General features: G+C 43.6%; 1 protein-coding gene across 2 annotated transcripts in view; it reads right to left on the bottom strand.

The window, feature by feature from the left end:
- The window catches only part of DPYSL3 (dihydropyrimidinase like 3), a 129,370-nt gene that overhangs the window by 8,709 nt on the left and 107,469 nt on the right, over nt 1-13,192 (bottom strand). For both annotated transcript variants that reach the window (XM_073575247.1, XM_073575248.1), the window contains exons 7-9: nt 5,652-5,720; nt 3,263-3,383; nt 1,151-1,307 (exon numbers count right to left, since the gene is read on the bottom strand). In XM_073575247.1, the coding sequence (XP_073431348.1) occupies nt 1,151-1,307; nt 3,263-3,383; nt 5,652-5,720 (347 nt within the window). The remainder of the gene's footprint in view (nt 1-1,150; nt 1,308-3,262; nt 3,384-5,651; nt 5,721-13,192) is intronic.

Here is a 13,192-nt window from a genome sequence, read left to right as displayed (position 1 = left end):
GGAGCCGTCCTAACAATTTGTGCCTCCTAGTCCAATCATGCTCCCAGCCCAGATTAGCAGCTGTCACTACACAATGTACACAGAAAGCTGTGGTGTGGGCATATTATACACTGTTCAACAATTGAGCTCTGCTGCAGAGAAAACGGAATATCATAACTACTGCACCCAGTAAAGTAAGCGATACATTGCTGGAATCGGCATCTCTGGCAATACCTCATGCTGCTGTTGGATTACATAGCAAAAACCTGCTGACATATTCCCTTTAAGCACAGGAATGAGGGTCACTGACATGCCAGTGCATTTTAAAGCCTTCGATGACCGTACCAGAGTGTCAAGATCTTGGATTCAGAATTGTTAGGTAGCTGAGGGATCTCTCAGTATCTATGGTTCCCAGAATATACTTGCCTAACACTTTACCTGACTCTTATTGTGATTCTTATAGGCATGAGGTTTTTAATAAGGCTGTGGCCATTAAACAACAAAATATTGTGCATTTTATTTTATTTGGATCAAATAGTTACGGTAGATGGGTCATGTGCTAATGAATGTGGGTCCATCCCATACCGATGAATCCGGTTTCACTATCTGGTAATCTGATGGATGAGTTTCGGTGGATAACCAGAGAACGCGGCCTACAGAAGGCAAACTGGTTATTGTAAAATTTGATGGAGGAGGGATAATTGTTGCTTTCTACTATGTGACAGATGGGACAGTGTGGGAAAGGCCCTTACCTCTTCCTGCATGAGTGCCAGTGTACACAGAGCGAGGGTCATAAAGACATTGTATAACACCTGTGGAATGAACTAGATTATGGAGAACCAGCCAGACCTTGTCTTCTTGGATCTGCGCCTGACACCACCAAGACTTCAATTTTTGGCTAAACAGGCACAAATTTCCATGTTTCAGTATATCATGGAAAGCCTTCTCAGATGGGTGGAGGCTGTTATAACTGCAAAACGAAGCCCAACTTCCTCACCCATGGTTGTGAACTCGGATGTCTACAGAGCCAAGTAAGTGTGACGGTCAAGTGTCCACATACGGCACTTTTGGCTATGCAGTGCACCTGATTGCATTCTTCTCAATCATGGCATCATGTATAGATATAAGGAAGGGACAGCTAATAAACACGCTTCACAAGGTCTTTACTCACCTGGCCAAAAGAGAGTTGATGTAGTCAGGTGTGGTGGGGTCGGGACTCAAAGGTGGTGATGTAACAAAAGCTGCGGCTTTAGCCCAGTTCTTGCTCCAGTAGTGTGTACCATCAATACCCAGACTGGCTGAGATTGGTTCCCCAAATACAACGTTACCTGAAAATTGACAAATGGACATATTAACACTGCAGTAAAATCCAGAAGGATCAATATCTTTATCTGGGGTGTCTTAAAAAAAAAAAAAAAAAAAAAAGTTATAAATGTATCTGTATATATTCTTTGTGTAGAGCTCTGCTTTACACAAGTAATCACGACAATTGAGACATCACGGCTGGGGCAAGAATGCAACATATAGCAAACTACACAGAGGAGGTCCATGAGCAATTCTCTTCTGCCCCCCGCAGTCCCCTGGCACTAGTTCCTCGTTAGGAGGTCCGCTGACTGACACGATTGTTCACATTGGTCTTATGGGCATCAGGTCACTGTGCTGAAATTGTAACAGCGGGCTAAAAAGCAGATGACACAGCTACATAGAAACAGAACAAAGCAAAATCCAGCACAAAAAGTCACAACGAAAGACAAAAGCATTTACAATTTTCAATGCCTAATTTTATCAGCGTTATCAGAGTGAATGAAAGGGGAAAAAAAAAAATCACGGGATTACTGTAGACAAGTTAATATCAGGGCATGTGCTGCGGGGAACCCTTCTATCACCTGTCACTGTCAGACCAGACTTGTCTACAGCTTACAAGGATAAGAGGGACCAGAGTGGCTTGGTTGCCACATGTAGCTGGGGTCTACGTAGTGCAGTGAGGCAGTCCAAGCACAGGCTCATCCTGAGTAAATCTATATTGATGATAAAAGGAATCTGTCAGCAGGATTAACCCTCCAAAGTCTATATGGGCATGTAGGTCATAGGAAGATGAATATAGTGATACATGCGATCCGTTGTCTTATTCCAGAGAAATCCATGGTTTTTTTTATATGTAAATGAACTGTTAAGTTCTATGGGCCGGACACTGATCTGCTTGATCTGTCTCCAGAGCTTATTTTACCAAAAAAGGGGTGCTACCAGTGTGAGACATGTAGCAACTGACAGTCTATTTTCCTGATTTACACATCTCATGCTGGTAACGGCTGCTTTAGTTTAAAATAACATTTATATAGCAAATTTTCATAAAGATCTATGGGCAGAACACAGATCTGAACAGCTCATTCACATATAAGAAAAACGTGGAGTAAGACATCGGATCACAAATATCAAGGTATCATTTAATTCAACTTCCTGTGATCTACATGTCCATATAGACGGCTTAGGAGGGTTGACCCTACTGACCGATGCGCTTTAATACTATGCTAACACTATATTTTGCTATTCTTTTGTAGGCGATATGTGGCGCCAGAGGGGGCAGTCTGCAATGTTCTAGTATTTAGAATCACTTATAAGTATAATTTGGGTCTCTAAGTTGAGAACACTCGATTGTTTTAAAGCTACAAGAAGGGCAGAGCATTAGCTAGGTTCCTTGATGCCACTTGGCAATGGGGAAACATGCTCCAGTAGCCCCTTCCCAACTATGCCACCTGAACAGAGCCATTACCGCCAACTCTTCTATTTTCTAGAGCTATAAGGACAATATTTCTGCAGACTGCTTCTTGATGTAAGACGTCGGCCATATATGTGTTAGGGTGTCCATTAACATTAGATGAAGATTATCAGACCCTGACAATTTCAGCAATATCAGATGACCGGTTAAGGTGTAAGGTGGTCTCCCAACAGTTGTTGCTGGGGGAGATAAAGATCTGGCAGTTGGAACTCAATACGTTGATGCGCACTCCCTAAAGAAAACATGCGAATGCTTCTGAGTATTCATATGAATTTGGGAAAGATACCAGATAGCAGTTATCCAAGCTGTAAGGCCAGCTGTAGTTAAATGTTATCCATACAGTACATAGTATAGTATTACTCATCATAATTCTTGACTCATCAGGTTTCCAGCATTTATTCAGACACTAGATATCTCAAAGAGATTTTATTGGGCACACATTCCATTATTGACCATCCCTTTGTAGGCACTGGACTTAGTGGGATGTTCACAGCTCTCGTCATTCACCTTTTTTCCTGGCTTGGGAGATGAGGTCTACTGAGCTTTTGCTCATCACTTTGGTCACATATAGTGGACAGTTTGTTTGGCTTGCAATGGTTATGGCACGAAAAACAGCTTCTGCTTCCAGCTGAAAGAACAAAGAGACACGGGACGCTGAACACGAGAAGAGAGATCCACATCCACAAACATTATGGGATCCACAGATGCCACATGAGAACCTGCTAAACTCGAGACATATATCTTATAGTACCTAAAGTAGAAGAAATGGAAGCATTCACCTGAAGTCACAATTTATCATGTGGTTAGACACAATTAGGGTTGAACACATGTTTTGATATATTATAGATCTTGATTACAGATTTGTTTCCTAGACAGGACATAATAGTCTGATTGGTGGTGGCCCAAACACTGGGACTTAAACCATGCAAAGACTCGTAGTGCCCAGTCTCACAGAAAATATTGCAAAGTACTGCTGCGATATCAATAGGAGATACAGAAGCAACAATCTGGACATGCTGAGACCCAGTCAGAATACATAAAAAATATATTTAATATATAAAAATCAATTATGGGAAAACGAAATCTCTGGGATGAAGGTCAGCCCTTTTCCTACTCTTAGTCTGCCCCGCTTAAAACAATTACTTAATATCCCAATTCCATTATAAGGAACCCTAGGCAAAGAGCAAGAATACTGCCTAAGAAATAACAAGTCTCCCTTTAACCTCTTCCCAACTAGGCAATTTTAAGCTTTTGCACTTTCAGTTCCTTCCTAGACCTTAACTCTCTTATTCTTTGCCGATGTGGCCGCATGAGGACAAGTCTTTTGCGGGATGAGTTCTAGTATAACACCATTCGTGGTAAAATATAACATTGTTTTATGGGGGCTTTGCTTTTCTGGAGTTCAGTGTGAAATAAAAATGACCTGACAACTTGATTTTCCAAGTCAGAACGAATACAGAGATACCAAACTTGCGTTATTTTTACTTTACATGTGCCATTACGTCCTTCTTCAGGATAGTTAAAGCCAATAATTGATAGAATAAGAAAATCATAGAATTTCCACATGTCTGGTGTTTATCAATATCAATGTGCATGAATGGGTGCTCTCGGTTCTAGCTCCCATATTTTTATCTCATAAGACTAGTATTATAAATTATACAAGGTAGGTTAGGGTCCCGAGTGGGCTTTGCTCTGGGATCCAGATTTTTCACAAGTTACTCTTCTCTTTTGGTTTACAAAATGCTTTGGCTCGGTCGACGTATATTTGGAAACCTTTTTTGGGAATCTGCTCCCCATAAATATATAAAATGACAATACATTAGAAAGTTTATTAGAATATTAGGGTAACATAACAGGCTAATTCCACCATATAAGACAGGAGATAACAGACGTGAAGGAGTTCAGCAGGTGCCCTTCTCTAAGCCTGACCATGGGCTGTCTGCACAGAATCCGCCCCATTAAGTGCAGCCTTCTCTAAGTAGGATCATTTATGGACCGGTTTCCAATCCGTCCTCCACATTAGCTCTGCCGAACTGTGAGCATTTATGGCTGACGCCTGTGGACAGAGCGCATCTCTAATCCATGACATCACAGCTGGGATATGAGAATCCCAGGCGAGCGCTCCAGTAAGAGCTAGGCCCACTTCCTGCACTCGCAATACCCAGGGCGCTCGGCTGCGTGTGCACATCTTTTCCTCATTACATAGGACTTCCTCTCCCATTACTAAAATAATCATTACACTGTAGAATTGGCTCAGGCTCAAACATTGTCACAGGCAAGAAACATTCCCTAGTCTATCAGTGGAGTGCCGCTTTTATCTTGTTTGCCTGCATTGCTTGCTTTTGCTTACCTTTATGCCACTTGTATACATTATTTAACCTTTGTATACATTTCTTCTGCTTATTTACTCTGCCCTTTAGGGAAACGTGGCTGTTACTGTACAGTAAGGTTTAGGTTACGTAGTTTACGATGCCTTTGCAAAAGTAATCAATCCAAGGAAATGGCTCATCAGCACCAGATACAAACAGGATGAAGAGGCACAGAAATAGAACGTGTTTAGGCTTCACGACTATTAAACGCTGCCCGAAGTGACTATTTAGAGCCATTAATTCCATTAGAACTTGTAGGAGAATTACAGAATGTCTAACATATAAGTAAACAGCTCATAACTTCCTAGCCCTGGGAGGTAACCGGCAGTAATGTGCAGAAAAACATACATGGGTCATTGAGCAAAATTAGGAATTACTGGTACCACCGCAGATCCCACCATTCATTTTTCATGGGTCATTTTGAAAATTAAAGCCAACCAGTCCACATTAGATTTGCGCCAGTTTTGATAACTCTCAGTCTCCGATCTCTACATAGGTCAGCATTGTGATTTAGCAGAGTCACTTACCTCTTCTGGCCGACTCAAAACATGACCCTCCGGTCCAGTAATCCCCATTTCTAACATTCTCTGTTGTTCCTATAAAGAAATCAAGAATTATTAATATTCTATAGTTTTTAATTTACTATTCAGAATGTTATACAGTGGCAGGAAAATGAAACCTAATGCATATGGTGATGTACAATAGTACCGCAACACTGCTCTCTTTATGGCAATCCTTCACATTGAGACACAGACATAGATCAGTAGAAATATATATATATTTTTTAAGTATGTAACGTTAAGAAACAGGAGAGAATTACTGTACTTTTATTCTCTTTTAAAGCTAATTTATGACTTTTAAGTTATGTTAAAGAGAATTCGTCACCAAGTTTTTGCATAATGTAGGGGCATAGATGCCGATTCCAGTGATATCTCACTTAAGGGCCTGCTTGCTGTCATTTTGATAAAACCACTGTTTTAATCTGCTACAGATCTAGCACTTCTCTGAATGCTGAGCTCTGTATAACCCCGCCCACATCACCGATTGGCAGCTTTCTATATGCATGAGCAGAAAGCTGCCAATCAGTGGTGGGGACGAGGTTCTACAGCGCTCATGAATATGGAGGACTACCTAACATCAGATTTACTAGTCCTCTAATGATAATCTCATGCTGATAAAACAGTGAATTTATCAAAACTACAGCAAGCAGCCCAGTAAGTGATACATAGCTGGAATCAGGGTCTCTACATTATGCTGCTCTCAGGTTTAATTATATTTCTATTTGAGCAATAACTTTCTGGAAAACTATGATATCAATATGATTTATCTTCCAGCAATAATACATGATCAGAATCTAAAATGAGCGCACAGTTTACAATATAAAAATAACACCACAATCCATCGGCACCGTGCCGTAATAGGTATGCAGCCACATCCGTCTTCTTTGTGGGTCACGTATTATAGACCTATGTACAGTCTCCTCTTCTGCCCACTACGCTGGAGTCTGAAGCTCAGTTTCTAATCTCTGGAAATGTTCTTTCCTGTCTTCAGGGAGCAGATTTGGAGCTCAATGACTTCATCCTCTCCATTTTGCATTCCTGACCTCTTGCTAACATTTTGTATCAATTAAAAAGGGATCTGGGAATGAGAGCCAACAATTGCAGCTCAGAGTTTGGAAGGGATTCTGGTAACGCTTCTATTGACACAGCGGCCAAAACTGACTCCTTTCATCATAGCAATCCCATGTTCTGAAAGTGACAGTTATGAAATGGTCACCATCGATTCCCGAAATATATAGAGAGTCTGTTTATGGAAAAACTGAGCTTGGTAAACTTATGTCACTGATGTAAGGCAGCAGGATTAGTATGTTTTCCTTATTTAGGAGAGGAATTTAACATATTTTACTTCTTTTATAGCTTGAAATCCCCAAATATATGTTGATTGTATGGTTTTCTTTGATGTCTTTGATCTAGTTTTGCTGAGCATATATTTGTTTCTGCAGCTGCAAAATGTCAGTTGCCCTGATGGCACCGCTACCCCAGCCTATTAGCGGTATTGGACCAGTGCCAATATAGGATGATGGCTGTAAGGTAGAGATCTGCTTTTCAACATTAGTCCATTAGCAGCGCGAGTTGGGAAGATTCTCAGATGCTGGTGTAAGAGGGTGGCTACAGAGTCCTGTCCCCCTCAAAAAGACCTTGAGGAAAGTGTGCTGAAGGTTATTTTTGTGTGTGGTTATAATTCTGCTTATATATAAAGCAGAGTGTGTGTGTGTGTGTGTGTGTGTATCAAACCATGCCCACTCCACATAGCCACAGGGAAAGAGCCCCTGATCCAGGGACACGCGACAACAGTTGTGACACACAGCTTTGCCTCACATACACACATACATACATACATACATACATACACAGCTCTGCTGCAGGGACCCTCTGATCCCATGTATACGGCGTTGCTATACTTCCCCCAGTGATGTGATATAACACCCTGCTCTGTGACACGAGCTGACACTTCTACTCCAGCGCCAGCACAGCCCTGCGTCTGACTCCTCCTCCCCCAAGCACGTGACTGGTCACTTGGTCGTGACATCATCACAGGTCCTTTAGCTGCCCAGGATCTCGCATCTACCGAGAGTTCAGCCAGGGAAGAGAGAGGGACCCTCTCCGGAGATGCACTCTGTCTGCACTGCTTGCCGCCACCAACGTGCTGATTGGCACACAAAGCCCAGAAACTCTCTGGACCCAGGATTGGATCTGTGCACCAGCTGCTGGCCTGGCATTTAGGAGGAAAGCAGAAACCCACCACACACAAGCGGAGCCCACGCTGTCAGAATGCGCTAGAGAAGAGCAGCAACATGAACACCAACAGCAATCCGCACTCTGTACTGCCAACATGGCCACCGCCGCAAGGGTAGTCGGGAGTTGTAGTTTTTCCCTCGGAATTTGTTTCCCTGCGGTCACGTGTGCGCTGTGACATAATGATAGCAAAGTCCTGTGCAGCTGTGCAGGGGCTGCTGGGAGAATTCTGACAAGGCTGGGACCCCGGGAGTCACTCCTTACCATGCAAACAAACACCTCCAGAATACTGTACGCGCTGCAGCCGGGGTCCGGGAGGATAACTGGGAATATACCCAGGATCAGAGACAAGCCGGGAATATACGTGGGATCAGAGACAAGCCGGGAATATACGTGGGATCAGAGACAAGAGCCGGGAATATACCCGGGATCAGAGACGAGAGCGGGGAATATACCCGGGATCAGAGACGAGAGCCGAGAATATACCTAGGATCAGAGATGAGAGGGGGAACATACCCAGGATCAGAGACGAGAGTGGGGAATATATACCCGGGATACGAGACGAGAGCGGGGAATATACCCGGGATCAGAGACGAGAGTGGGGAATATACCCGGGATCAGAGACGAGAGTGGGGAATATACCCAGGATCAGAGACGAGAGCCGGGAATATACCTAGGATCAGAGATGAGAGGGGGAATATACCCGGGATACGAGACGAGAGCGGGGAATATACCCGGGATACGAGACGAGAGCGGGGAATATACCCGGGATCAGAGACGAGAGCCGGGAATATACCTAGGATCAGAGATGAGAGGGGGAACATACCCAGGATCAGAGACGAGAGTGGGGAACATACCCGGGATACGAGACGAGAGCGGGGAATATACCCGGGATCAGAGACGAGAGCCGGGAATATACCCGGGATCAGAGATCAGAGTGGGGAATATACCCGGGATCAGAGATCAGAGTGGGGAATATACCCGGGATCAGAGATCAGAGTGGGGAATATATACCCGGGATCAGAGATCAGAGTGGGGAATATATACCCGGGATCAGAGATCAGAGTGGGGAATATACCCGGGATCAGAGTGGGGAATATACCCGGGATCAGAGATCAGAGTGGGGAATATACCCGGGATACGAGACGAGAGCGGGGAATATACCCGGGATCAGAGACGAGAGTGGGGAATATACCCGGGATCAGAGATCAGAGTGGGGAATATACCCGGGATCAGAGATCAGAGTGGGGAATATACCCGGGATCAGAGATCAGAGTGGGGAATATACCCGGGATCAGAGACGAGAGCGGGGAATATACCCGAAATTATAATTTGTTATAACTAACCACAGTCAGTTACTATGCCCGGGCAACGCCAGTCACGCCACTAGCAAAGGAGAATACTCACAGTACAATGAGTGATTGCAGTCTTTAGTGAAAAGCATAGGCAACCCATTTAAACATCTATGCCAATTAGCTTTTCTTTTTTGAAGACAGGATGTGGATCAATGGATTTATTCAGATTTCCACAACTAGAGTTGGGGAGGATATTTCCCCCCCCCATTTATGAGACAAATGGTAACAGCCTCATAAGGGTTTTTGTCCTCTGGATCAATTCCGTGGAATTAAAGGGATTACTAGGTACACAATATTGATGACCTATCTTCAGGAAAGTTCATTAAAGGGAATCTGTCAGCAAGTTTTTGTATTGTAATCTAACAGCAGCATAATGTAAGAACAGAGACCCTGATTCCAGTGATGTATCACTTAGTTCACTGGGTGCAGCAGTGGTGATAGAATTACAGTTGTTGCAGATCTAGCAGTGCTCAGAATGCTAAGCCCTTTGTAGCTCCAATCACACCACTGATTAGCATCTTCTTGCATAGAATGTATATTAATAAAATGCTGCTTGTGTGGAGCTGGCCACTTACTATAGTCTATAGGAGGAATGGACAAAGAGAGCGGAGTCCACAGCTCTACGGGATGCAGACTTTTTCCAGCACAGAACACTGGTCATGTCGATATTCTTTTTAGTAGAGATTTACTTGCTGTGTTTTATTAGTGATCATCTTACTCGTTAGTTCAGCCTCAGCAATCAATGTTTCCATTCAGTGACAGCAAGCAGAGGAAGACTGCTAGATGGAACTTATGTATACATAAGGCTAGACAGGAGATTGCTAAAGGTAAATGTTAAAGCAATCATTCGATTAATCTCATCAGTATATCAGGGTCTCAAGCCATTGTGCTCCCAGCCTCTAGGCACATTGTGTGGATAGAGATAGTAGACCCAAGGGAGCCGTCACCACAGGGGGTTTCCCATGCAATCACAGGTGATGGGAAGCTGGAAAATTTTTCATTCTTTCAGCTAAAAGCAAAAGTTTAAAGAGGGAGGGTGTGTTGGCTGAGCCAATGGAGAGGGAAGAAGCCACATGTTTAGTTATTCAGTTGGGAGAGTGACTTCGAAGGGAGAGAATCGAGGATGACGTCCTGGAGCACATGGATTGATGGCCTATGGAGTTTGGCGATCGGTTGTTGACTGGAGGGGTATCCATGAGCTACGGTCATGATATACATTGTCTGGAGGAACATAGGCTGTGACTGCACTATACCGGCTGGCGATACCAAAAGCTGTGGGCCAACCAGAAGTTGGGAGACAGTGGATATTCACCTAGTATGGGGGGAGTGGAACTACTGATCCCAGCTTGGGAACTTGTGGACTGAGGACATTGTATTTTGGCTATCTACCTGGATTTGTTGCACAACCATGGATGTAAGGAATAAAAAAAATATTTGCATTGTTAACCTGCCTAGGTGATTATTACAACCCACAACCTCAGATCTTCACATTGCTAATCAGTACTGAGAGTGTGGTTGGACTAGGAGGCACAAGGTCAATAGTCCTGGAGTGATAATGTACTGCTGATAAAACACTAATTGTATTGAAAACAGCAAAACATAGCCTTGCAAATGTCACATCCCTGAAATCAAGGTATCTGTTCCTACGTAATGGCTAATGGCCACTAAGCAGTGAATGGAGCTGTGATGTTCTGCTCCATACACTGCTTACAGCTACTGATAACAGCAGATCATCAGGAGCGATGCTTATCGGACCCCCACCAATCTGATATTAATGACAAACCCTAAAGGGGGTTTTACACATAGCGATATCGCTATAACGTCACCGACCGGCTCCCCCGCTGCTCATCGCTGATCGCGCGAGAATGTCCGGCTCCATTTCTTGTCGGGCGCGTCCTGCTGGGCTTCCTGCTGGCGCCGACGAGCGACGCGTGGAGGCGGGCGGGAGGACGTCAGGATCGCTGTGTGTGAAAGGTGAGTATCGTGCGCTGCGTCGCTGCTGCATCGCTGTGAGATCTGCCTGTGTGGCAGCTCACTAGCAATTATTTAGCGATGCACCAGCGATCCTGACCAGGTCGGATCGCTGGTGCATCGCTAAATGTAAAGGGGCCTTAACCCCTTAGCGACAGAGCCAGTTTGCAGCTTAATGACCAGGCCAATTTTTACAATTCTGATCACTGTCCCTTTATGAGGTTATAACTCTGGAACACTTTAATGGATCCCGCTGATTCTAAGACTGTTTTTTCGTGACATATTGTACTTCATATTAGTGGTAAAATTTCTTCGATAAGTCTTGTGTTCATTTATGAAAAAAATGGAAATATGGCGAAAATTTTGAAAATTTTGCAATTTTAAAATGTTAAATTTTTATGCCCTCAAATCAGAGAGATGTGTCACACAAATTTCTTAATAAATAACATTTCCCACATGTCTACTTTACATCAGCACAATTTTGGAAGCAAAATTTTTTTTTGTTAGGAAGTTATAAGGGTTAAAAGTTGACCAGCGATTTCTCATTTTTACAACAAAATTTACAAAACCATTTTTTTAGGGACCACATCATATTTAAAGTCATTTTGAGGGGTGTACATGACAGAAAATACCCAAAAGTGGCACCATTCTAAACACTAGACCCCTCAAGGTGCTCAAAACCACATTCAAGAAGTTTATTAACCCTTTAAGTGCTTCACAGGAACTAAAGCAATGTGGAAGGAAAAAATTAATATTTAACTTTCTTTTGCAAAAAATTTACTTCAGAACCAATTTTTTTTATTTTCACAAGTGTTAAAAGAGAAAATCAACCACAAAATTTGTTGTACAATTTCTCCTGAATACGCCGATATCCTATATGTGGGGGTAAACCACTATTTCAGCACACGGCAGAGCTCGCAAGGGATGGAGCACCGTTTGACTTTTTCAACGCAGAATTGGCTGGAATTGAGATCGGATGCCATGTTGCGTTCGGAGAGCCCTTAATGTGCCTAAAACAGTGGAAACCTCCAACAAGTGACCCCATTTTGGAAACTAGACCCATTAAGGAACTTATCTAGATGTGTGGTGAGCACTTTGAACCCCCAAGCGCTTCACAAAAGTTTATAAACGCAGAGCCGTGAAAATAAAAAGTCTTTTTTTATTTCCACAAAAGTGATTTTTTAGACCCCAATTTTTAGACCCCCAAAGTTGGCAAATAGTGGAAACCCCTCAATTCTTGCTCCAACCCTAACCCCAACACACCCCTAACCCTAATCCCAACCCTAATCCCTAATCCTAATTCTAACCCTAATTCTAGTTCGCCCTAACCCTAATTCTAACCCTAGTCGTGACCCGAGCCCTAACCCTAGCCCTAGCACAACCCTAGCCCTAACCCTAGCCCAGCCCTAACCCTAGCCCAACCCTAACCCTAGCCCAACCCTAACCCTAGCCCAACCCTAACCCTAACCCTAGCCCAACCCTAACCCTAATGGAAAACTGAAAAAAAAAATATTTTCTTTATTTCATTATATTGGCCTATATAAGGGAGTGATAAACGGGGGGGTTATGTACTATTTTTTTTATTTTGATCACTATGATTGTTTATCATAGTGATCAAAATAATGAATGGAATCTGCCAGCCGGAGCCGGCAGATTCCCGGCGGGCGCCCGCCATTTTCAAGATGGCGGCGCCCATCGGAGGATGCCGGCGGGACGTGGGACCACCGGGAGGGGACGGAGGGCCACGGAGAGGTACCGGGGGGGGGATCGGGGACCCTATTTCTCTCTCCTCTGATGTGCGATCACATCAGAGGAGAGAGAAATTAAATGTAAAATCGCGGCTTTTTTTTTTTTTGCGGTCGCCGTTATAGGGTTAATAACGGCGATCGCAAAAGCGGGGGTCGGTAAAAACCGACCGATTCATGTTCTCTGGGGTCTCGGCTACCC

Source organism: Dendrobates tinctorius, unplaced genomic scaffold, assembly GCF_039654945.1.
Source record: "Dendrobates tinctorius isolate UK_male_01 unplaced genomic scaffold, ASM3965494v1 ptg000043l, whole genome shotgun sequence".
Lineage (NCBI taxonomy): Eukaryota > Metazoa > Chordata > Amphibia > Anura > Dendrobatidae > Dendrobates > Dendrobates tinctorius.
Note: the sequence above shows the minus strand (reverse complement) of the source record. Positions and strands in the feature narration are given on the sequence as shown.